This window comes from Panthera pardus, unplaced genomic scaffold (genome assembly GCF_024362965.1).
Source record: "Panthera pardus isolate Hobbes unplaced genomic scaffold, ASM2436296v1 HiC_scaffold_3, whole genome shotgun sequence".
Classification (NCBI taxonomy): Eukaryota; Metazoa; Chordata; class Mammalia; order Carnivora; family Felidae; genus Panthera; species Panthera pardus.
The window spans coordinates 12929872-12953412 of record NW_026526876.1 but is presented as its reverse complement, the minus strand read 5'-3'; the positions used below and the strand labels follow the sequence as shown (position 1 = coordinate 12953412).

General features: G+C 57.5%; 2 protein-coding genes across 14 annotated transcripts in view; one reads left to right on the top strand and one right to left on the bottom strand.

Annotated features, from left to right (window-relative positions):
* The window catches only part of TBCD (tubulin folding cofactor D), a 158748-nt gene extending 136377 nt beyond the window's left edge, over nt 1-22371 (top strand). For 2 of the 3 annotated variants that reach the window (XM_053892421.1, XM_053892420.1), the window contains 12 exons: nt 1291-1409; nt 1897-1988; nt 2537-2677; nt 5589-5672; nt 5956-6114; nt 6188-6326; nt 8253-8374; nt 10444-10521; nt 15062-15151; nt 15470-15557; nt 16487-16596; nt 18733-22371. In XM_053892421.1, the coding sequence (XP_053748396.1) occupies nt 1291-1409; nt 1897-1988; nt 2537-2677; nt 5589-5672; nt 5956-6114; nt 6188-6326; nt 8253-8374; nt 10444-10521; nt 15062-15151; nt 15470-15557; nt 16487-16596; nt 18733-19291 (1781 nt within the window). In that variant the 3' untranslated portion in view covers nt 19292-22371. The remainder of the gene's footprint in view (nt 1-1290; nt 1410-1896; nt 1989-2536; nt 2678-5588; nt 5673-5955; nt 6115-6187; nt 6327-8252; nt 8375-10443; nt 10522-15061; nt 15152-15469; nt 15558-16486; nt 16597-18732) is intronic. The other variant, XM_019465800.2, reaches the window with a different exon arrangement.
* A 345-nt stretch (nt 22372-22716) lies between these two features.
* B3GNTL1 (UDP-GlcNAc:betaGal beta-1,3-N-acetylglucosaminyltransferase like 1) overlaps nt 22717-23541 on the bottom strand; it is a 93023-nt gene continuing 92198 nt past the window's right edge. For all 11 annotated transcript variants that reach the window (XR_008418599.1, XR_008418600.1, XR_008418601.1 and 8 more), the window contains one exon: nt 22717-22991. Coding sequence is in view for 1 of the 11 variants with exons in the window: in XM_053892424.1 (XP_053748399.1) it covers nt 22983-22991 (9 nt within the window). In the remaining 10 variants the exon portion in view is untranslated. The remainder of the gene's footprint in view (nt 22992-23541) is intronic.

Sequence of the window (23541 nt, the reverse complement as noted above, 5' to 3'; positions counted from 1 at the left end):
CTGGGCTGCGTGGAGGCGTGGAGACGCTCACGTTGGCCTGCCGTGGTGCCCTGCGTGCGGCATTGCTTACACAGTTTTACCGAAGTGGCTGGACCGTCTCTTGAGCAGTACAGGAAGCACTCTTCTAAGTTACGTTAAATGGGTAAAAATCATGCGTGCGATAGTCTAAATCTACTTTCTGTGATTTTTTTCAAAAATAAGAAAATATTCTGTAATGGGATCTTCTGACCGGCTTTCCAAGTTTATGACATTTTTCCCTTGACCACAGTTTCACATAAAGAGTACCATTTTATATTTAGTCTAATTTAAAAAAATGGGACGATAATGTCACGATTCACGGTATGGCCTTGTTGTGCACACGGGAGGAGTGGGCGGTGCTCCGGAGTAACCTTCCGGGTGTGGAGATCCCAGCCGGCGCTGCCAGGCGGCCGTGGTCACGCCCTGGCGGTTCCGGTGGCACTCCTCCGTCCTGACGCAGGCCCTTGAGGTTTCCGTGCACGTGTCTCGATGGTCGTGTTTGTCGAAGTCTAAGCAGTGAGGACAGGAATCTGTCATGGTGGTCAGATGGATTGGGGTGTGCAGAGCTGTGTTGGTGCACGCCAGCCCGGCCCCCCCCCCACTGTCACCCGAGTCTGCTTTGCGTCCTGTGTCCCTGTCCCCTCTTCTGTCCCTGACTGCGGCCCTCTTGTCTGAGGAGAGTCTGTCTGCTCACGCGGTGCTGTCACCCAGCCACACTGGTGGCTTCTGCCCCTACAAACTCACCGACCGTGGGGCCTGTCTCTCTCGTGAGGGGGGCATCACATCCACTGTGAGCATTCATTTTCAGAGTGAATAGGACTGTACTGGTTCTATTTTTTTTTTAAGATTTTATTTTATTTTTTTTAAAGATTTTGTTTTTATTTTGAGAGAGAGAGAAAGCATAAGCAGGGGAGGGGCAGAGTATCCAAAGCAGCACAGAGCCTGACATAGGGCTCGAACCCACAAACCATGAGATCATGACCTTACCCAAAGTCAGATGCTTAACTGCCTGAGCCACCCAGGCGCCATCATGCATCATGCATTCCTGATCCCTCCTGGATTTATTCCCCTAAGAGTGAAATCATGTATTAAAATCGCCTAATAAAAAGTCTCAAGTCTGTTTTGATCTGAGCTACTGCTAAGGTACATCTGCTCCAGAAGCTGGCGGGGCTCGTCCATTTTTCTCACCGCTGCCTCGCACATTTCTGAGGTCTTAAGCAGCACGTGTTGTGCAGGAAGGAAGGCAGCGGCCCTGTTGTCACTTTCTTTCAGAGGAGCTGACCCGGCAGTATCTCGCTGACCTGCAGAGCCCAGAGGAGCTGACCCGCTGCGGCTTCTCGCTGGCTCTGGGCGCCCTCCCGTGCTTCCTCCTGAGCGGCCGGCTGCAGCAGGTGAGGTGCCCCGAGCCCTGCGAGGTGGGCCCGCTGGGGGAGGGGCCAGGCAGAATCCCACCGCAAATCCACACCCGTCCAGGCGAGTGGCCGTGAGGACGGCAGCAGGGTGCTACTCTTCAGGGTGCCTGGTGGATGGTCTCACGTGACCGGAGGGACTTGGAGGGGCTGAGTGCTAGTCTGATGGAAGGAAGCTGTTGCTGTGTCTGTGGAAACACACTTGCCCTTAGACGTGTGCTGTGTCCCCTTCCTCCTGTCCCAGATGCCTTGGGGTCGGAGGCACTGCACGGACCTCCTAAAACTCAGCTACCCGGCTCTCAGGACCTAACGGCCCTTGGAGAAGTAGTGGATCGAGATACTGAGAAAACTGATCATTGGTCACAATGTCCAGCCCTGGGCCATGGGATGGAAAGGTGGCACTGGGGGTGCCCCGCGGAGGTGGTCTGCCCGGGGCACATTCTGTCGGTAGCTGGTTACCATCTTTCAGGTGCTGGCAGGCCTGGGAGCTGTGACCCTCATTCGTCCCGAGGATGTGAGCTTTGCTGAATCCAGGCGGGATGCCTTGAAGGCGATCTCGAGGTGGGTCCCCGGGCGGGCCCCCAAGTCTCTGCTCTCCCCTGCGCCAGCTTCCAAACACTGAGGGCTCCAGAGAGCCCACTATCACCCGGTGAATCTACTTTGAAGCAACGTTGTAACTTTTTATTTTCTCGCTGGTTGTCGCTTTGGTGAATGTTAACCTTCTGTGCTTTAGGAACACCAGGCCAGCTCGCAACTGGGGCGTGAGCCTTAGCTGGAGTCTGGAAGTGCTGTGTGGAGCGGTCTGTGGTGCCGGCCACATGTGCACACACGCCAGGACGTGCTCTCCTCTCTCTTCCAGATCCTCTCCTGCTCTGCGTGACGCTACTCCTTTCTACTTGTCAGGATGGAGGGTGGGGGGGGGCCACGGGGCACAGGTGCAAACGTTAGGAAATGTGATTTTGGGGGAAATGTGTCATTCACCGTGTGCCAGCAAAGAAGAAGCTCTGGAATTCTGCATCTACGTCTGAGGTTGTCCTGTTCCGAGCATTTCCTGTTGGGAAAGATGGGGCCTCAGACACTTGCCATATTTCACACGTTTTTAATTTCAGGGTTTGCCAGACGGTTGGCGTGAGAGCAGGAGGGGCCCCAGACGAGGTTGTATGTGAAGCGAACGTCTCTCAGATTTACCGCACGCTGCTGGGCTGTCTGCGCGACTACACCACCGACAGCCGTGGGGACGTGGGCGCGTGGTAAGGTGGCAGGCGCGCCAGGCCCTCTGCTCGTCCTGGTGGGAGTAGCTTTGCGGGTGGACGGGGCTATGTCCAGCGTCTCCTGTTCACGGTCCTTGCCCGGTCGTGTGTTCCTGGGACAGCACAGCGTCCGCGGGCCCGGCTCTCAGCTGCGTTCCTCTCTTCTCTGAAAAACACTAAGTTGTAACACAGACGCTGATGTCGCTTCCTCGTCCTAGCCCCTGTGGTCGGCTTTCCAGTTCTCTCTTGAAAAAGTTCACACAAACAGAGCCCCCAGCGTAGCCATTTAGGGCAAGAAGGGGCCAGACTACTTTGGAGGAGGAAGGAGCTGGGCACTGTGGACCTCGGCTCCTTGTGACGGGAAACAGGAAACCAGGAGGAAACCGGTGCAGCTGTCCCCGCGAGGAAGCCCCCAACACCCTGTTGCAGCCCGAGCCATGAGAAGGCTGTGGCCGTGGTGCTCTGTGTCTTTGTGTCGTGTCTGTTCTTACGTCAGTAGCTGTCGCCTTTCCAGCATCTCAGGCTGCTTTTCTGTCTGCTGTGAAGACCAGACCGTGTTGCCCTTTGACCGGCAGAGCTGAGAGCTGCTTGCATGACTTCTGTCCCCCGTTCTGGACGCCCCGTGGTAGGGGCTGGCCGCGCTGGGGATGTCTCTGGCGTCCACGGAGTCACTTTTATTATGACGCAAACAGAAGTTGAGCTTTATGTCAAAGCTCAAAAGAAGAAAAAAGGAAATGAACATGTTTTCCGAAATCTGACAAGGTTTTGGCCACATTTTTTGAAATCTCCCCTGAGACCTTCCACTGCCCTGCGAGCCCTGAAGCTCCACTCCTTTTTTTCAGTTTTTTCTTCTTAAGTTGTGTAAACTCTGCTAATTTATGTTCAGGTTCATTGGCTCTTTCTTGTGTCACGTCCATGCTGCCATCCGGCTCACCTGGTGACATTCGAATCTGTGTCGTCGTGTCATTACAGGTTCCTTTTGGTCTCTTCCCCACTTTCTGTGTCTGCTGACCTTTCCGCCTTTTCATTTGTCAGGATGTTCCCTCACCCCACGGGCTGCTTCCCTTCCCTCCTTCTCAGCCTCCGATGGTGTTAGGGACACGACTCGCGTGGGCTCCTGACAGCCTTGACATGTCCTCGTAGATGCAGGCACCTCCCTAATTCCTGTGTCCTTGGGAAGGCCAGACAGCTGCCTCGTGGCCCCCGCAACAGCATAGCCCCGACCCCTGTACTTCTCTGTCCCTGTGGGACGAGGGCCACGGGGCTGCACCCATCGGGGTCTGTGTCAGTGATGACGATCTGACCCCAGCCCGGGCTCACTTGTGCGCCTTGGAGAGCGGGTCCTTCCTCCTGCTCCTTTGTGGGGGGGGCGGGGGCGCGTGTGGTTTTGGAGCACATTCTGGCTCTGGGCGGTTTGCTGTGGGGACGGGTTCTTTCACCCCTCCCGAGGGTGCTGATGGCTTTTTTGTGGCCAGTGGGCCTGGACTGAGTACAGAACTGTGGTCTCCATCTCGCTCCTGCGTGGGCGTGGTGACCCCTGTGAGGGCCCATCTGTCCCCTCACGTGGCCCTGGTCATCCTGACTCCTCACAGTTCAAGCTAGAAGGATGGTGGGTTGTCATGGGCCCCTCAGGGGTACAGACGCTGACGTCTGTGAGGAGGAAGCTCGGGTGGGCTGTGCACACAGGTACTCGTGTCCTTCCCGAGGGCCCACCACTGGGGAGCGCGTGTCAGAGCCCAGTGACGTTTGGTCCTTTGTCAGAGATTCCCACTCTCAGTAGAAAGTCTCCAGTGTTCGTTTATTTTTTCTATCTCTGTTCCTTCAGCACGTCCCTCGCGGTGGTTCCTGCGGCAACCCTGCGTCTGTTTCTTTTGTCGTCTTTTGCTATTTTAACACCTGGTCTTTTTTTGTTTTTCTGTCTATTCCTTGTGGTGTTAACTCTATCCAGAAATTGTACGTTCAGAATTGTGGAGGCTTTGGGAATGCACCTCCCTGCAGGGATCACGAAGGTTCCATCTGTCAGGCCTGCGGTGTGGGTGCAGATTGCCTGATGCCTTCAGCAAGCGGTCGGGTCGTGCCTGTGTGGCCTCCCAGCTGCCCAAGCCCGGCATTTGGGACGCTGGCCCGTGCTTGCCCTGCCAGGAGCTGGTGAGGCCGCGAGGGCGTGTGCAGCTTTGGGTTTGTCCTCTGTGCATCCCCACCACCTCTCCTGTGAGTGCTGTGCCCACAGACACTGGGGGTCCATGGGGACGCTCAGGCCTCCTGCCCCCATGCCCTGCCCACCCTTGGCGTCTGTGTATTGGGTCCTGAGCAGCATCTGGTTGGCAGCCTTGCCCCAGGGACAGTCTGCCCAGCTCCTGTGAGCCCCCTCAAGGCCAACTTGCACCTTGAGCGCCCCACATCTGCGCTCGGTTCGTCCGCCAGGCTCCCATGGGCCAGGACCTCCATCTGTCGGAGAGGGCAGGTTTGTGGTCCCTGCTGCTCAGCTGTGTCCCCAGTCTGAAGTGCCGCTTTCACCCTGGGTCGGTCAGTGACGCCACAGGCTCAGGTTTTCACGGCGTGGAAGCTTCGTTTTCTTCAGCGTGAGTGAATGTGGAGTGAGTCTGTGAGAGCAGAGAGTGACATTCCGGTCACCCGCTGCACATGTCTGTCCCGACATCTCTGTGCTGGTTTTGGGGTAGAGTCATGCTGTTTGTGCGCACACTGGGGACGTGGCATCTGCCTTCGGGCGTCAAATGCGCATCCTTGCTGGTGGAGCGTGGAGAAAGCGTGTTGTCGGCTGCCTGTACTGGGTTTGGTGGATGTTTCTCACTGAAGCGATGGTCAGTCTCTGAAACTCGCTCTGGTTGAGGGCGTGTGGCCGACAGGTCACATGGCGCCTGGGCTCTTCACCGCATCGTTGTCCCTGCAGGGTCCGTGAGGCCGCTATGACCAGTCTGTTGGACCTGATGCTCCTGGCGGCGAGGGAACAGCCAGAACTGATCGAGGCCACTGTGTGAGTGCCCCCCGTGCGGGGGTTGGGTCCGGCCTGTGGGTGGGTGCCTGCATCAGGGGTGCGGCCGGGGTCTCTTGGGCCTCCCTTCCCTCCCACCTGCCCCACCCCACCCCACCCCACCCCACCCCACCCCACCCCACCCCACCCCACCGCTTCCACCCAAGACCTGGTGCTCAGGCCTCTGAGGTGTCAGGTCTGCTGCGGTGGCTGCCGTGCTTGTGGGGTAGCTCTGGGTGGTGCCCTGGGCTCACACGGGGCTGACGGCCTTGCTCTTGGTTTGCAGCTGTCAGCAGGTCATGTGTTGCGTGGCCCAGCAGGCAAGTGAGAAGATCGACCGGGTCCGCGCGCACGCCGCCCGCGTGTTCATGGCCCTGCTGCATTCTGGTGGCTCCCCTGTCCCCCACGTGCCCCATCGAGAAGAGCTGGAAAAGCTCTTCCCCAGGTACGGGAGGCCGGGATCCCCGACCCCCAGCGGGCACGGGCGACCCTCCAGCTTGTCGGCTCACTGTCTGCAGGTCCGACATGGCCTCTGTGAACTGGAATGCGCCGTCCCAGGCCTTCCCTCTCATCACCCAGCTTCTGGGGCTGCCTGCCTACCGCTACCACGTCCTGCTGGGGCTGGCCGTGTCTGTGGGCGGCTTGACAGAGTCCACGGTAAGGAGGCCTCTTCCCAGGTCCCACGGTTGTGGGAGGCGTCTGCCCGGGGGCTGGGGCAATGTGGGAGGTTCGAATGGGCACACACGGTGTCTGGCGCCTTTTCGGGTGGCAGCCAGAGGCTGAGAGGTGCATTCTGGGAGGCCTGCTGTCGCCTTGTGTGCTGTTTTTTTCCTGCTTTGGGGGTCAAAGTGGGGTCAAGGGTCCACCCCTTCCCCTGGCCTTGGGTTTCCAGGGCAGGACCCCCAAGGGTGGCATTAACCTCTCACAAGAGTGGGCTGGTGTTCCCGCTAGGAAGAGTATGGAATTACGAAGAACACTGCGGGGAGCTTCTGTGCGCCTGGCATCTCGCCACAGGCAACACAGAACAGTGTGGTTTTGTGTTCCCTGGGCTTGTTGGCACACGTGGACTTCACTTGCCAGCTGCTGCTTGACCCTCTTTGTCTTCGTCTATCTTCTTCGTGCTGTCTTTCCTGGATAGGTTTGGTCTGTTGGGTGCGTTTTCCGTCACCTGCTGTCCTTCCTGCTGGTGTAGCGGTCATGCGGTCCCTTAACACAGTCTCCACTGGACCCAGAAGCAGTGTCGGGGGGGGGGGGCATGTGTCCTCCCCTGCACGGTCACACGCAGGCTTCCACGGGGATGGCCGTGCATCTTCTGTCATCTGCCCTTGCCCTCGGGGGCTGCTGCCGCGGGAGCCCCGTCTGGTGGCGATGCCCGCCGCCCAGCCCCGCTTGGCGCTCGGCAGCTGCCCTCTGACGCTCCCACCTGTGATCTGTTGGAATTCCTTGTCCGCCCAGTGGTGTGTTCACGGTTCCCATCTCCTCTGGAACATTCTCTGCCCTCCTCATTCTCGTTCAGGGTTTCCACGCCCCACATTTCCACCTATGCTCTGTCCTCCCTGGTTTTCAGACTTCTTCTCCAGGTGCTATTGTGTTCTGCAGCTTTTTATTTTTTTAAGTTTACTTTTATGTATTTTGAGAGACAGCAAGCAGGGGGAGGGGCAGAGAGAGAGATAGAGAGAGAGAGAGGGAGGGAGGGAGGGAGAGAGAGTCCTAAGCAGGCTCCATGCTGCCAGTGCAGAGCCCGATACGGGGCTTGATCCCATGAACTGTGAGATTGTGTGTGACCTGAGCCGAAATGGAGAGTCGGAGGTTCCACCAACTGAGCTCCCCGGGCGCCCCCCTCTTGTGCTTTTGCACTGTGGGCTTATCCCTGTAATTGTGTTTTCCCTGACAGGTAACCGAGAGCATCTCCATGTCCCTTGTCTCATAGTTATGGTACCTGCGCTCTTAGGTGGGGCCTGAGTCCGCTCGCTTCCTCTTGTTGACTCATTGCCAGTGACTCACTGTCCTGGGTCTGTGCGTGGAGGCGTGTGACGCCGGTCTGGGGGGGCGCTGCCTTTGCTGCTGTGGGCAGTGTCACAGGGCTTGGTAGGAGCAGGGTCTCCTGGGCGCCAGCCTCCAGCTGCCGGTTGGCTGCAGGGCGCCTGGATCCCTGCTGTGCCCGCTGCCGGCTGTGTCCGCATCCACGTTGGTCACCGTGCACGGGACCAGCTCTGTGTCAATTCCTTCTGCTAGTCCATTGGGGTCCGTGGGGAGGGTCTCTGAGTATCTGGTCCCCTGACCTGACCTGCTTCCTGGGAGACCCTCTGCAGCCTCCACTGAGGCCAACTTGGGGTCGTTGTGGCAGATTTAGCGCTCAGTCTGTGCTGCTGCCCCAGGGGAAGCATTTCCGTGTCAGTGCTCATTGCACGTCTCTGCTTGTGCCCCATCTGGCAGGACATTTCGAAGGCCCACATGCTCTGTGGCTCCGTCCCCTCAGCTCCCTAGTGGATGTTCCAGCGTGACCATCGAGGTCGACCCTGGGGCAGGTGGCGAGGGGGCGGTGGTTTTGTCACCGTCACGAGAGCGCTTTCCCCGTTGCAGGTCAGGTACTCCACGCAGAGCCTCTTTGAGTACATGGCGGGGATCCAGAAAGACCTGCGGGCCCTGGAGGGCTTCAGCGGGACCCTCCTGCAGGTCTTTGAGGACAACCTTCTGAACGACAGGTACGGGCCGGGGCCTTCGCGATGGTTCTCAGACCTCCAGGGTGTCGATTGTTCTCATTGGGATTTCACTTCAAGGGAGCGGTGAGGTAGATCCAGGTGGGACCCGGGGTGCCCCCAGCTCGCGGGACTCCACTGGCCACACCACCATCACCGCGCCAGTGGAACTAGCACGCCTGTATGCACTGGGCGTGAAGACGACCCAGGCTGTGAGCCTGGGAGGGTGAGTGTGGATTTTCCATGAGGTGACATCTCCCCGGTCTGTGCATGGACGCGTCCACTATGTAGACAGGGTCTCTGCACGCCAGGACCGAACATCACAGCAACAGCTGGGGGACGTGTTTTCTGAGCATCTTTGCCACGCTGTTTTGCTAACTGCTTTTGCACGAAGGCGATACCGACCCCACGGGCCCTGACCCTGGGATGGGGTGTTCCCTGAAGCCCTCTGACAGGGTTCAGACTCAGTTCAGGACTCAGTTCTCAACTGTGGGTTACAGCGGTGTGGCCGCAGGCCGTCACCAGGCCATCCTGTCTGTGAGAAACAAACGGGAGTTTAGCCATTGGGAGTGTGAGTGACGTCTCATGAAAAGCACACGGAGGGTGCAGTTCGATGGACTCTGTCAGCAGCCCCGAGACCATTCACGACACGACACGCTCATCCCCCAGAAGCGCCCTGTGCCCTCCCAGCCCCAAGGCAACTGCTCATCTGCTTTCTGTCACTGGAGCTTGTTTGGCATTTCCAAAACACATTTTTTTTTTTTTTTAACGTTTATCCATTTTTGAGAGAGAGAGAGCATGAGTGGGGGAGGTAGAGAGAGGGAGACACAGAATCAGAAGCAGGCTCCAGGCTCCGAGCTGTCAGCACAGAGTCTGATGTGGGGCTCGAACTCACAGGCTGTGAGATCATGACCTGAGCCGAAGTCGGATGCTCAACCGACTGAGCCACCCAGGTGCCCCAAACCTTTTAAATGAAAATGTAAAATTCAACTGTTTTAAAAATGCTCACATTTTGTCATACAAGACTCACTGTTGTTTTGTACAATTAGATTTTCTCACTTATGTACCACTTTCTTTGCTCTGTGCTCCTTCTTAGTTTTTGGCTTTACAACCTGTGATCACTTTTCTTTTGGCTGAAAAGCATCCTTTTGGCTTTCCTTTGGGAGGGTCCTCCTGGTAGAAAACTGCATCACTAGAAATAAAAGCAAATGGTCTTCAGTCTGAATAATGTCTTTTTTTTTTCTTTTATTGGGGGGGAGGGGCAGTAGGAGAGAGAGAGACAGAGAGAGAGAGAGGGAGAGGGAGAGGGAGAGAGAGAGAATCCCAAGCAGGCTCCATGCTCAGCACAGAGCCCGACACGGGGCTCAAACCCATGAACCCTGAGATCGTGACCCGAGCCAAAGTTGGACGCTTACCCAACAGAGCCCTCCAGGCACCCCTTGAGTTTTGAGATTTCTCACCTGCGCTGCACAAACCCTTCGTCAGACACCCTCTTCTGGAGCGGTGGCTTGTCCTTCATGCCCTTGGCCGACTCTTAGCAGGTGCCTGCATGCTCTCCAGCTTCTCCCCTGTGGTTTTGCAGGTGTGTTTGTTGTCAGGCAGAGTCCTAGCCTGACTCAAGGCCATGAAGGTTTTCTCTTATGTTTTCTAGAAGACTCCCAGTTTTGGGTTTTATGTTTAGACGTAAGGTCCATTTTGGGTTACTTTCTGTGTGTGACATGAGTGACGGATCCGGGTCCGTGTGTTGGTTCCGCCTGTGAGTGTCCAGTGTGTTGAAAGACTGTCCCTTCCACGATGTTGCTTTTCCACCTTTTCATAAATTGTGAACATGTAAGCTTATTTCTGGACTTCTCTGCTCTTTGGTTTATGCTGTCCCCAATCCCTCGAGCTTTGTGGCTGAAATTAAGTGGTGCCAGCCCTGCTGTCTCTTCCCTTAGTTGTTGGGGCTTTCCTTGATCTTAGCATTTCCATATGAATTCTTCAGTAGGTTTGTCATTTTCTACACCATGTTCTGCCCGGATTGGGATTGGGATGGGGTTGGCGCCTGGCCCTCAGCGCTTGCCTTCTCCTCTCAGGGTGTCTGTGCCGCTGCTGAAGACGCTGGACCAGATGCTGGCCAACGGCTGCTTTGACCTCTTCACCGCGGAGCAGAAGTAAGTGTGCCCTGCTCGGTCCCACTCTGTCGGGCAAGCCTCGGAACGCGCCTTGTAGAGATGAAGCGATGAGATGCCGGAGAGGAGAACCTAGAAGGTGATTTTCTGCGCGTTCAGGAACGGTCTGTGCCATCAAGAGGCTTCGGCTGCCCTCCGGTGAGGCTGGGGCTGTGCCTCGGCCGGGCTCCTATGGTAGCACTGGCGCCCAGGTGGGAAGAGACCTAATGAGGTGAGGCGTCTGTACTGTCGTGGTGGCAGGTCTGGTGCTGAGGCTGGAGAGCCCCGCACGGACGGAGGAGGACAGAGTGGGTCCGCGGGGGGCTGGCCAGGTGTGGGCACAGAGGACGGGTGCACAAGGGTTCTTCGGACACCCTAGTGCAGGGACACACAGCAGCCCTGGGTCAGCTCCTGGCCAGTGAGCTCTGGCGTCGAGGTCATGGTGGCTGGTTTATCTCATTAGGGCCTGATGATTTCCACTGGATCCCAGGCTTTGAGGGCTTTGCCTCTGGGCTGGGCCTTTTGTGCCCTGTGGGTCGCCTGGAGCCTCCTCCTCCTGGGCACGTTTCGGGGACGTGGGAAGAGCCATGCCAGGTGGGCCCTGAGTGGTGTTTTCTCACGTGCGCCGTCTCCCACTCTGTTTGCTCCTGGTGACAGCCTTTGTGGGCTGTCAGCCCTGCTCCTCGGTGGCACTGCTGCCACCGTGTCCCCTCCGCACTCACCTTTGCCTCTTGGGCCTCGGTGATCGCTGTCCTCCCTCGGCAGTCTGCAGTCGTGTGAATTTTGTTGGGTTTTAGTGTCAGGTGGAGGGTGAGTCCGGTGCCTGTGCCTCCATCTTTGCCGCGTCACTGACTCCCTAGTGTCCAGGGCCATCTATCTGCACTCAGGACTCGCCAGCCTGGTTGTGGGATGGGGTCCTTGTACGGATTGCGTCGCTTGGCTTGCTGAACATTTTGTTTCGAGACCTAAACGCAGATTTTCCTGGCTTAAAATTTTTGAAAGAAACAGGAGAAAGTGTCTCGTTAACAAACACGGCTCATTTTATTTCTGGGCGGTTTTGTAGTTTTGTCAGTTCTTTCCTTTTTTTTTTATTTTAAAAGTAGGTTTCAAGCTTGGCATGGAGCCCAATGTGGGGCTTGAACTTACGAACCGTGAGATCATGCCCTGAGTTGAGACCAAGAGTCAGACGCTCAAACAACCAAGCCACCCAGGCACCCGGGTGGTTTTGTCTGTTTCTGCTTTGGGTGTTTGGTCTTCTGTTCTGGTGCGTGCGGGTGTAGGTTCAGGCTTGTGTTTCAGTGGCCCGTTTCATTATTCTGGTGCTGCTTTGTTTTATACTCTGCCTGCTCTTGTGCTGATCAGGCTGCACCAGCTTCTTCTGACTTTGAACTTATACCTTTCTCTGTTCTGTGACTCCTGTCTTCACGTACTTAAATTTGGTGCATCTCTTATGAGCAGCATGAAACTCAGTCTGACCTCCTCTGACTGTTAAACTGGGTCATTCGGCCTCGGAGCTGCTTCTATGGATGTTTTCCACTGGTCCTGCCTGCTGCGCGTCCCTCCTTCCGCCCTGTTTGATCAGTTAAATGATTTTTATCATTCAGCAGCACTGTTCACTTTCTGTGTTTTCAGTGGCCACTCTGTCAAAGTCTCACTTTCTCTGTTTTGCCCTCTTCCTGGACAAAACCGAGGACATTAACATGTTTATTTACTTCCCTTGGGTTATGTGAGCTCATCACGTGTTGTATCATAGGTACGTTGTCACTTGTGCGGTTGACAAGTTAACTGTGTTAAGTTACCCACATACTTGCTGCCGTCTGTGTCCTCACTGCCCCAGCCCCGCTCACCCTTTCCAGGTCCCTCTAGTGAGGTCCACTGGCAGTAAATCCTTTATGATTTTGTTTGCGAGTTACTTTCAGAGCATACAGGACTCTAGGCAGACGTTTTATTTCGGGACCGAAACCTCTTTCTTGTTCTGACTTCCATTGCTTTTGAGATGTTGCCTGTCATGTCTGACAGAGGCAGTCTGGGTTTTCTGCCTCCTTTGAAGTTTTCTCTCCAAGAAATCTCCACTGCCCGTTCAATGGGTCTAGTTGTTGATTACATACTTGTCTGTCCTGCCACAAATTTGTTAAACTTGAAAATGTGATTTTGTTTGTTTTCTGTGTTCTAGAAAAATCTGAGGATGCTCCGCCCCCCCCCCCGCCCCAGCTCCCCCAAGGCCACGCTGCATCCCATGACCTGTCCTCCACTTATGATTCTTTCCTGACACATTTCCCCTCCTCCTCCTCCTCCTTCTTCTTCTTCTTTTTTTTTTTTTTTTTTTTTTTTTTTTAACATTTATTCATCTTTGAGAGACAGAGAGGGAGAGAGAGTGTGATTGGGGGAGGAGCAGAGAGAGAGGGAGACACAGAATCTGATGCAGGCTCTAGGCTCCGAGCTGTCAGCACAGAGCCTGATGCGGGACCCGAACTCACTGGCTGCGAGATCATGACCTGAGCCGAAGTCAGACGCTTAACTGACTGAGCCACCCAGGTGCCCCATCTCCTGACACATTTCTGACCCAAGTCAGAAAATGGCCAAGTTGAGGTGTGCGGTTCTTATTTTCGGTTTTTGTTTTCTTATTTTCAGATGCAGCTTTTTCTTTAGTTTGTTTCCCAGCCTGCCAGCTTGTTGCCCTCCTGGACATGGTGTTGGGGTCTTTCCGTGTGCTTCTGGTCTCCGTCCTCGTTGGGCTGTCTGGTTTCTACAGCCCATGGTGTTGGGGGTTGGGCTTTCTCATTTGTCTGCTTACTCGTCGTCTGGATGCCGCGCGTGTGCAGGTAACCTGAGGCCACGGCATCTTTGTTCGCCCTTTCTAGGCCTCGAGGGCAGCGGTAGCAATCCAGACCCTCCCAGCTCCACATCCCAGAGAGGTGCTCCCCCACCTGGGGGTCGCCTTCTAGGTCTGGCAGGTGCATACCTGTGTCGAGACCGAGCTCTGGGTCTCCTCTCAGCTGGAGGCTGGGGACAGCACACCGGGCTCCTCTGGCAGGTCGGTATGCCTTCGTTGTGACGCACCAGTGGTGCCAGGCTCACCTCTTGGAGTGGAGGCAACGGAAACTCCAGCTGCTGCCTGTAGAATGGTCTCTGGGTCCAGGCAGGGAGGGGCTTCTGTGCAGGTGGCTGTAAGCCAGCAGTTTCTCTCGTGGCCCAGATGCGGGTGTGTGGGAAGAGACTGCAGCGGGACAGGAGAGCAGGTGGGGCCACAGAGCCGCTTACACAGCAGATAGTCAGTCCGCATGGTTCTGAAGGCAGGAGGTCTGAGGTCAAGGTGCCAGCGATTCAGGTCCTGGTTTGCAGAGAGACCCTTCCTGCTATCTTCACGCGGCAGAGGGCGGTCATCTCGTGTGTCTGTTCTCATGAAGACACTCATGCCATCGGGGGACTCAGACTCGTGACCTAATTGTGTCCGAGGCCCCGGCTGGTAATACCCTCACAGTGGGGATCAGAGCTTCAACGTGTGAATTCGGGGGATGCAGACGTTCAGTCCAGGTCACAGATGTTTTGTCTGAGATGCTCATTACATCCCAGAGGGATGGCTCTTCAAGGCTGGAGCCCAGTGGAGAGAGGGTGGGTGGTGTGTGAACTGGGAGATCAGCAAGGGAGCGGGTGTAGACAGAGAAGGGACCGATGGCTCTGTGGGGTGTTGCATTTTTATGAGGAGGACGAGGAGCAGGAGACAGCAAAGCCCCTGGGAAGCAGGCAGAGTTGGAGCATGTCACAGCAGGGTCGTTGGTGATCACGTAGGTGGGGGACGGCGTGACTGTGGCCCCTACTGACACGGTGGTCACTTGGTCCCTGATGAGCATTTCGGTGAGCCGTGGGGAGAAGCCTGTGGAGGCGAGGGGCTGGAGGTACACACTGACCACTCCGGGCGACAGGGACACGGAGGGGGCGGTCGGGGTGCCAGCTGATGGGGAGAGACTGAGGGCCACTGTCCCTGAGGACAGGACGTCTCCCCAGCAGCCGGGGAGGAGAGCACAGGGGCAGTGGAACCCCATCCCCCCCTCCCCGCATGGCTGCCACACTGGAGACAGAGGAGTGGATCTCTCTGGTAGGGACTTTGCTGTCCTGACCCCCCATATTGTCATCAGCTGTGCAGAGTGTAGGACACGTGTCCATGCTCTGGCCGCTGCCTGGTTCTCCTTGGCCCCGGGGCCAGGCCTGGTTATGAGATGGCCATCCCTCCCCTTGGTCCTGCGTTGAGGCCCCACTAGCTGGTGCTACCGTCTGGTGCACCTGATTCCTTCCCTTGTGGCGCGCCTGGGATCCACCTGCCCCCCGACCCCCGCCCCCGTCGGCGAAGATGGGGAGGCGCGTGAAAGGGACAGGCGGCCATCTGTCCTGTGCTGGTAAAGGAGCCCATTAATGTAACCTGTTGTGGTACCCTGAGGGACATGGCCCTCTGGTCACCTGGGCAGCGCTGCACCAGATGCCGCAGTGGGTCCGTGCTCCGCGTGCTCTGAGAGCTCCTCTCTGGTGTCCCGTCCTTCCCTTGCAGCCACCCCTTCGGCGGGAAGCTGCTTGCGCTTTGCAAGGAGGAAATCAAGAAGTCTAAGGATGTGCAGAAACTGCGGTCGAGCGTCGCTGTGTAAGTCTCCAGTTCCTCGTTGTGACGGTAAAAGGAAGGGTCTGTCAGGCGGGAGATACTCACTCTGGAGTCGGTGTTCCGACTTCCGTGGACAGCCTGTCGGTCTCAGGGGTCAGCGCAGATGGCCTCCGGGGAGGGGCTGTGTCTCTTCGGGGGCGTCCTCACCGGAGGCAGGTTTCCCTAGAAACAGACCAGATTCACCCGGCACTGGAGAGGCGGACGTGTTGTTCCAGTGGATGCTGGACGTGGGGCCACGCTCGCCCGGGTTCTGTGGGGGTGGACGCAGGGCTGTGCTCACCTGGGCCGTCACTCCCGCAGGTTCTGCGGGATGGTGCGGTTCCCGGGCGACGTGAGGAGGAAGGTGCTCCTGCAGCTGTGCCTTCTGCTCTGCCACCCGTTCCCTGTGGTGAGTGTGCTTGCGGCTGCTCCCCGATCACGCGCTGGCACCTGGGGCCGTATCTGGGGGCAGCGCTGGGCTCACACCCCACAGGGTGCATGTGGGGGCCCCATGAATGGCGGGTGCTGCAGCCTGACCCACCCGGGTCACGTGTCCCGGGAGTTCCATTTTCCACTGGCTGAAAAACCACTCTTCAAATAATGCAAACGTGCCACTTTGCTAGAAGGTAAAAGTGATGCTTGTATTGGACACACTGGTTCTCAAAGTGGGGATCACTGGGCCAGCTGCAGCAACCCCCCATCAGAAATGCAGATTCTCAGGCTGCCCCACCTGCCGACTGAGGAACCCTGGGGGTGGGCCCGGGGTTCTGAGACCACCCGCCCCACAAGGTGTTTTGCAGGCAGGTAACTCGAGAAGAAAACAGGGGAGGTGGGTTCCTGGGTGAGGAGCAGGGTTTTTTTGTTTTTTTTTTTTAATGTTTGAGAGAGTGCACATGCGAGAGGGGGAGGGGGAGAGAGAGAGAGAGAGAGAGAGACTGACCATCACAGAGCCCCATGTGGGGTTCGATCCCATGAATCGTAAGATCATGACCTGAGACAAAAACCAAGAGTCAGACCCTCAATCAACTGAGCCCCTGAGGTGCCCTGAGGAGGCGGGTTTTAGTGATGCATTTTAGTAAGAACAGTGTGGCCTCACTCCTCCCTGAGGGGCAGCAGGGAACAGAGAGCAGCCCACACCGCGGCTTGCTTGTCATGGGTCCAGCTGTGGCCAGGGCCCCAGGTCACTTTCTTCCTTTTAACAATCTATATGGGTCTCAGGTTCCAGTCCGACCTGGGGGCGTGCCTGGCCCCATGTCCCTGCTCCCCGAGCAGGGTTCTGTCACTCTGCTTGGGTTCTATGGGCCTTGTCTTCCTGCTGATGCGCTATGTCCTACCCAGATCCGGAAGACCACGGCCAGCCAGGTGTACGAGATGCTGCTCACCTACGGTGACATCATGCGTGAGGACGTCCTGGATGAGGTCATGGCTGTGCTGGGCACTACGGCCTGGTGAGTGCAAGGTCCCTTCCCATCTCCCCACCCGGCCCGGTGCGGCACTTTGGTGAATAGGGATGTCCGGAGCCTCCCTTCCTGTCCCCGAGGTGTCCCCCAGAAACCCTCTGAAGGGGTGAGGAGAGTGAGGCTCCCAGCCCTCGATGGCGTTACCATGAGGTGGTGGCCCTGTTTGTACCCAGGGGGCTGGGCAGTCCCTGAGGACACGGGGAGGGGAGGAGGTGCCTCTAGTTCAGTTGGGAAAATGTTCAAAGTGAAAAGGTGGGTGGTTCTGATCACTGATTGGTTAGAAGCTAATTGTTTATTTCTCTCTGGGCCGCTTTTGTTAAGTAATTGCGTCGTGGGCTCTGGGTGCTGATGGGGTCGGGGTCACTTTGGGAATGGCTCCTCCTGCCCCCGAACTGCAGCATCAGAAGTGCCAAGAGGGGAGCGGCCGGGGGCGGGGTTCACCCTTTGCGGGGACGTGCCAGCACTGTGGCCAGGGCCTCCAAGGGGACAGGTGCCGCCACGCCCAGCTCCCCACAGAGGAGGCTGTGGTGGCAAAGGCCACACGTGGATGTGTGCAAACATCAGAAAGGGTGGAAGGAGACCAGAGAGTAGGTGTTCCCCTGCCCTTGCCCCTCCCCCTCCCCAGCCCTCTTGTCCTAGATACCCGGTTCCTTCCCAGGGTGTCCAGGGCCTTTGGCTTCTCGCGGGTCCCTCAAGTCACAGCTGGGCCCCAGAGCTGGTTTTAGGTGCAGTGTCCTGAGGTGTCGTTTGCTTTTGGACTTGGTAAGTTGGGACAGCAGGTGTGTTACGTGGGGGCGGGGCTGATGGAGAAGGATGCGTGGACAGTGCCGAGAGCGGGAAAGGCACAGCCCGTGAGCGCAGGCTTGATCGAGTGCACCAGATAACAGGTCACAACAGCCGTGTGGGGGATGCTGCTATGTTCCAGGCACCCCGCATGCTCATGTGCGCACATGCTCACCCACACGTGCATCTACGAGGTGACGGCTGTGCTCACTGCCCATCTTAGGCCAGGCGGTGGCCCATGGAGGCACCGGTGGTAAGGTTGGTGCGCTGGCATCAGCAGGTGAGAACACGCATAGCCAGCTTACGTGTGTTTTTCCCCTGAGATTGTGACCTTCCTAGGAGGGCTGAGCTGTCCAGAGCCTCAGAGGCCGGCTCCCGTGCTCGGAGCGTGAAGGACAAAACAGGGCCTCTGGTTTCAGGGCTTCCTGGAGGTTTTCAGGGATACGTAGATCTTGGGGAGGAGGGAACTCCGGTGAACGTCTTTGCCTAGCCGCTCATGAGAGCTCCAGAACCGAAAATGTGGGCTTGGGAGGTGTGGGTGACCCACGTTTTGAACAGCCGGGCCGCTGACCTAACCCTGTCCCCAGGGCCCGCCCTGCAAACATCTGTGGGGAGCGTGTGAGTTCTCGCTGTGGAGGGTGCTGCCACGTGGTCAACTCCAGGTCACTTGTGCCCCATGGCTCCGGCCCTCCCCCCTCACCGTGTGGGGTGCACGGGGCCCTTTTCCCAGCACACTTGGTGTTGGAATAAATTCCAGAGAATTTTAAAGTAATTTTTTCTTGTTTCAGAAGAAAAATATAACTTAATCTTTATTTTTTTAATGTTTTTTATTTACTTTTGAGAGAGAGAGAGAGGGTGTGAGCAGGAAAGGAACAGAGAGAGAGGGAGACACAGAATCCGAAGCAGAGTCCAGGCTCCCAGCTGTCAGCACAGAGCCCGACGTGGGGCTTGAATTCATGAACCGCAAGATCATGACCTGAGCCAAAGTCGGACGCTCAACCGACTTGAGCTAGCCAGGCAGCCCTTTAATCTTTATTTTTAATTAAAATGATAAGCAGCTTTTGAAGTCCAATAAAATTCAAAAAACCCACCTGCCCTACCTTCTCGGGCCTTAGCGTTTCTGTCCGTGTCGGGCCACCCGTCTGGGGCCACACCTCCCCCCCAGTTGCCCCCGCACCTGAGGGAGGGTTTGGCAGCTGCCGATTTCCCTGGTCTCCACCGAAGCAGAGGTGCTGGGGTCCTGTGCACCCGGCAGCAGCTCCTGAGAGCTTCAAACGTGAGGCAGGTCCCAGCTCGAGCACCGTGCCGTGGCTGACGCTGCTCCTGCCTCTTCTTCCCCAGGGATGCTGAGCTCCCGCTCGTCAGAGGCCAGCGGAACCGCCTGTGTGACCTCCTCGGTGTGCCCAGACCTCAGCTGGTCCCCAAGGTAGCCGCGCGGCCCTCGGCCACACTGGGAACCTGGGGCCCTTCCCACACGAGGCCTCTAAGTGCAGCTCCCAGGAGCCACTGTCCCGAGCTCCAGTCTGGGACGTTCTGGGTCACGTTGACTGCTTGGGCGCGTGCCCTCACCCCGCCTGCCCCGTGTACACTCTGCTGGCTCCTCCTCCCAAAGCCAGATGAGTCTCACAGGCTCCTGCGTGCACGTCCCCACCAGGCGTGTGTCAGGTGTGTCCTGTGGGCACTGCTCCCAGACACGTCCTCTGCGCCACCAGCCCTCAGCGGAGTTGTCAGTGACCTAGTTCACTCTCTCAGATGTGCTCCTCCGTCACGGCCGAAAGGGAGGCTGCCTCGGGCCGGTTTCCACCATCACTACCTCCCTGGATACTCGTCTGGTCCTGGGACTCTGTCACCCCAGGGTTTCCACGCCCCTGGCCTGTGCACTGTGGCTACGGTGTCCTGAGGTTGCAGGGCCCTGAGCTGTCCCTCCAGGTTCTGCGGACCATCAGGTTTTAGGGTCTCGTGTGTGTGCTTGCAGGGAATCAGGACAGACTCATGGTCAGTGTCTCCTCAGGCCGTGGGCTCTGCCAGAGCGCAGCGGCACATTCTGTGACCGCTGGGGACAGGGCTGGTTCCTTGGCCCCTCGTTCCTGATCCTGCCCATTGGCTGTATTCCCCCGGACCTGGGTTTGGACCCTGGCTGCTGCCGAGCTTTTATTGAGCAAGAACATCCACGCGGGAGCGCGTGCGGTCCGGCTCTGTGCACACACGCAACGGGCACCTGGCTCAAGGGTGGAGCCCCCGGGCGGGCTGCCGGGCTAGAGTGTTGCTGCACGAGATGCTGGTGAGCAGATTCCAGAAGGTGCTCGGGCTGCGTGTGCGGTGCAGGTGGTGGGCGCGGCCAGCACCCCGTCTGCGGTTGTTGGCCTGTGGGTCCCCTTCAGTGTTTTTGTCCCTGGGCTCTGTGGTGTGCATGGGCCCTGGAATTGTATCTGCAAATATCTGCTTGGGGGCAGGGGGCGCGGCTTAGGGTTCTGGGCTCCAGCCTTCATCTCGTCCCGCTCCGTTGTTCGAGGAGCTGTTGAAGGTCTTACCGGTTCTAAGGCCGTGTCTCCTCAGTGTTTCTTAAAAGCTTTATTGTTTTACTTCCTACATGTAGACGCGAGGCCACTCGGGACTGGCAGTTGTGTGTGGTGCCAGGGAAAGGCCAGCAGACGCTTCTTCCACATGCAGTCCGTGCAGCCCCATTCTGGCCACGCTGTCACTGTGGTCAAAGTGGTCGAAGCGATGCATGACTGTCCTCTCGGGTCCTGTCCTCCACGATCTGTCTGTAATCCGCACCGGCCTGTCTTGCTGACACGGGCGTGGGTCTTGTGAGACGTCGTGGTGCTCGTGCATTTCCGTCTCGGGTTTTATTTTTCCAAGACCATCTTGACTCTTAGCCCCCTTGGGTTTCAGAAACCTGTGTGGAATCGTCATCAGTTTGCAGCAGGGAATCAGCCAGGTATTCGGCCGAGGTCACTTGGAGCCTCTGGGTCCACTTGGCGAGAATAGACGTCTGTGATAGAGTCTCGTGGCCTTGAGTATGCAGGACTCTGTTTTACAGCTTTGGAACTGCCCTGTGGTCTTGGATACTCTCTTCTGTTTTCCCACTTTTTTTTCTCAGCATTTCAGTTTGGGAAGTTTCTATCGACCAGTCTTCAGGTTCACAGATTCTTTCTCTGGCCGTGCCCCGTCTTCATTTCTGTAAGCATGTTCCTGATTTCTGGTGTCTCCTTTCATTCTTTGACTTTCCACCTCTACTCTCACTGCCCATCAGTCCTTGGTGGTGCCCACTTGCCCCAGCAGAGCCCTTGCCACGAGTCATCCTTGTTTTAAGCCCTGGTCTGATTATCCCAACTCTGCCGTATCTGAGTCTGGTCTAGATGTTGGTGCCATCTCTCCCAGTTGCTTTTTCTCGCCTCTTGGTGTGTTTTGTAAGTTTTTGTTGGAAGCCAGACCCGTTGTGCTGGTAACAGGAACTTGGGCCTCAGGATCATGAGGTTTGTGTCTTCCCAACAGGGGCCCCTCTGTTCAGTATTGCCGCAGCTTCTCCGGCACGTCGTGCCCTGACCTGGGCATCCCCACACCGTCCCCCTTGGAGCATTCGAGTCTGAGAGAGGACCCACGGCCGTGGCCCTGGAGCCCTGCCGGGGAAGCGGTGGGCTGTGTGGCAGTCTGCAGTCATCTGAGCGGACCTCAGCCATGGGCTCCCGTGGGGCAGCTCTGTCCCCCTGTGCCCCTGCAGGTGCCAGGGGCTCTGGCAGTCCTCTTCCCTGGAGCGGAGATGCCCAGAGTGTGGGGGACTTTCCAGGATCATGACCAGTGAGCCTGGTGCTCCCAGGGTCCCCCCAAGATGGTGCCCACAGAGTCTGGCCGTCAGGTGTGCCTTCTGCCCGGTGGTCTCTGCTCCCGGCAGGGTCTGCCCGTGTCCGAGTCCAGCCCTCTTGTCTGGAAGAGAGAGAAGAGGGGCGGCCTCTCTTCTCTGACAGGCCGAGAACGCGCAGCATCTTGTTCTCGTCTTTGCGATGTTGCGACACGTTGGAAGTGACGTCACTCGGAATGTTCTTTATCTGTAAAAGTGCTTCCTGCCTTCAGGTCTACTTTAGGGGTAACCCAACTGCACTAGATTTTTGGATGTTTATACCATTTCCTTTCTTACATTTAAACGGGTCTCTTAAAAATGGTAGTTAGGTCTTCTCTGTATTTAATCCAGTTGAGTATCTTAATTGGAGTTTTGTCCCCTTGTATTTAACGTGTGGTTATGGGTTTGGGTTTACATCTATGATCTTTGGTTATGGCTTGATCTGTTTCTTTCTCTTGGCCTCACTTGGATTTGAAGGGTTTATCGCTTCACAGCCCCCACTTGTACGGCTGCTACTGTGCTGGCAGGGACCGCGAGAGCACGCGGTGAGCGGGAGGGCGGCACCAGGCGGGACCCCTCTCCTCGCCGTGTCCTGTCAGCTTTCCAGTCTCTTCTCCTTCAGGCTTGGAATCACGTTGTTATTTCCTGCATCCGCTCCGGTGCCACACAGTGTGGTGGCCCTGCCCACTCTTCTGTTGGGCACCAGGGGGGCTCCGTGAGGGGTGCAATCAGCTGGCCAAGCACAGTGCCAGCTTCCCAAGTAAATATGCTTTTATCAGGAATATTTCACACACAGTGGATGACGTTTGTGGAAAAGTACCGGGAACCTCTGCCCGCTGCCTTGGGGTTATGTTGGCCTCAGGGTCCTGGGTGGCTGGGGAAATGGGGGCCCAGAGGGGGTGGTGCTGGTGGTCTGACCCTGTGCTGTGTCCCCAACAGTCTGGCACCCGCTGAGGCCCCCTGCCCGCCTGGCAGCGGGGAGGAGCCTGATGACAGCACGGGACAGCTGGACATGGCGCAAAGGGACTTGAAGTTCGTCACCACGGCGGCGGTGGCTTTTCCTCACATGTGCCCTGGGATGTTGGTGCTTTTGCCTTCACGTCCACGGGAACCCCGTCTATAAAATCATGTTCTGAGCAGTTCTGTGTCTCTGTGTGTGATGCTGATGCGGGGGCCTGGGGGGCGGAGGGTGGCCCCAAGCGACCCTAGACGGGCCAGAGAAACGGCCAAGGGGTGGGCTCCCAACCTTGCCTCTGCCTCACCCCATCGTGCCCGGTGCTTGTGGGCGTTGCACGTGGTCACCTACCCTCACATGGTTGTGGGCAACCCAAGCATCCTGCCTGAGCCTGGCTGCGCCCCCACAGCAGAGTCAGGAGTCAGGAACCCAGCGAACAGCCCCGCGAGCGTGTGTCCTCGGATCTCGGGTTCTCCGGCGACGTGGGGAAGCACCATGGTGCACCCGCTCACCTTGGCGAGGTGTGTCAGTGGGGCTGCGCCTCGTCTGCGGGCTGGACGCAGGAGCTGCCGCCCGCACCGGAGGCGAAGGTGGTGGCCGCGCTGGGTTCGGGGCCCCGCGCCAAGGACCGACGGGGTCAGGGCCGGGGAGCCAGCTGCCCTCTCCGGCGTGCACGGGAACGGGGGCCGAGCGGCAGGTGCTTTTGCTGCGTCCTTCAGCGGGAGTGGTTTCCTTGCCTGGGCCGAGGCACCATGTGGGAACGTTCACCTTGTGTGCTCCCCTGACGGCGTCCTGTCAGACCCTCTGGAAGGGAAAGTCGTACGTTACTTTGTGAATTAACTTTCACTGTATCTCGAGCCTTAAGATGTGCTTCCCTCTCTGAAGTAAGTAGGGAGTTCCCATTTTACTCCATCATAGGTAGGGGACCAGCTAGAGAGGGATGAGCTAGAGGACCCCTTGCTGGCGGGGGCCGGAGGACGGCAGGTGGGGAGCCCGGCCCTGCAGAGCAGCGTCTGGACCTTGGCTGCAGAAAACCCAGCACGCGGCTTCTGAGAAACAAGAAGATGAACTGTTTCTTGTGTTTAAAAATCCACAAGATTCCAAAGAAGGGCCCTTTTGGACACACGGAGACCGGTCGCTGCACACAGACCCGCAGAGGCCCCGCATCTCAGAGCTCTTTGCCCGCCAGCGTGAGGAAAGCCGAACGGACCACGGGCCGCACACGGCCCAGCGCCCCTGCTCACCCTCGGCCACGTCGGACCCTGAGGGTCACCCTCGCTTAGACGCAGGTGACCGGGGTCACCCTCCCTGCAGCTGCAGGTTCTGGAGCCCCCCTGGGTCCGGGTGACGGATC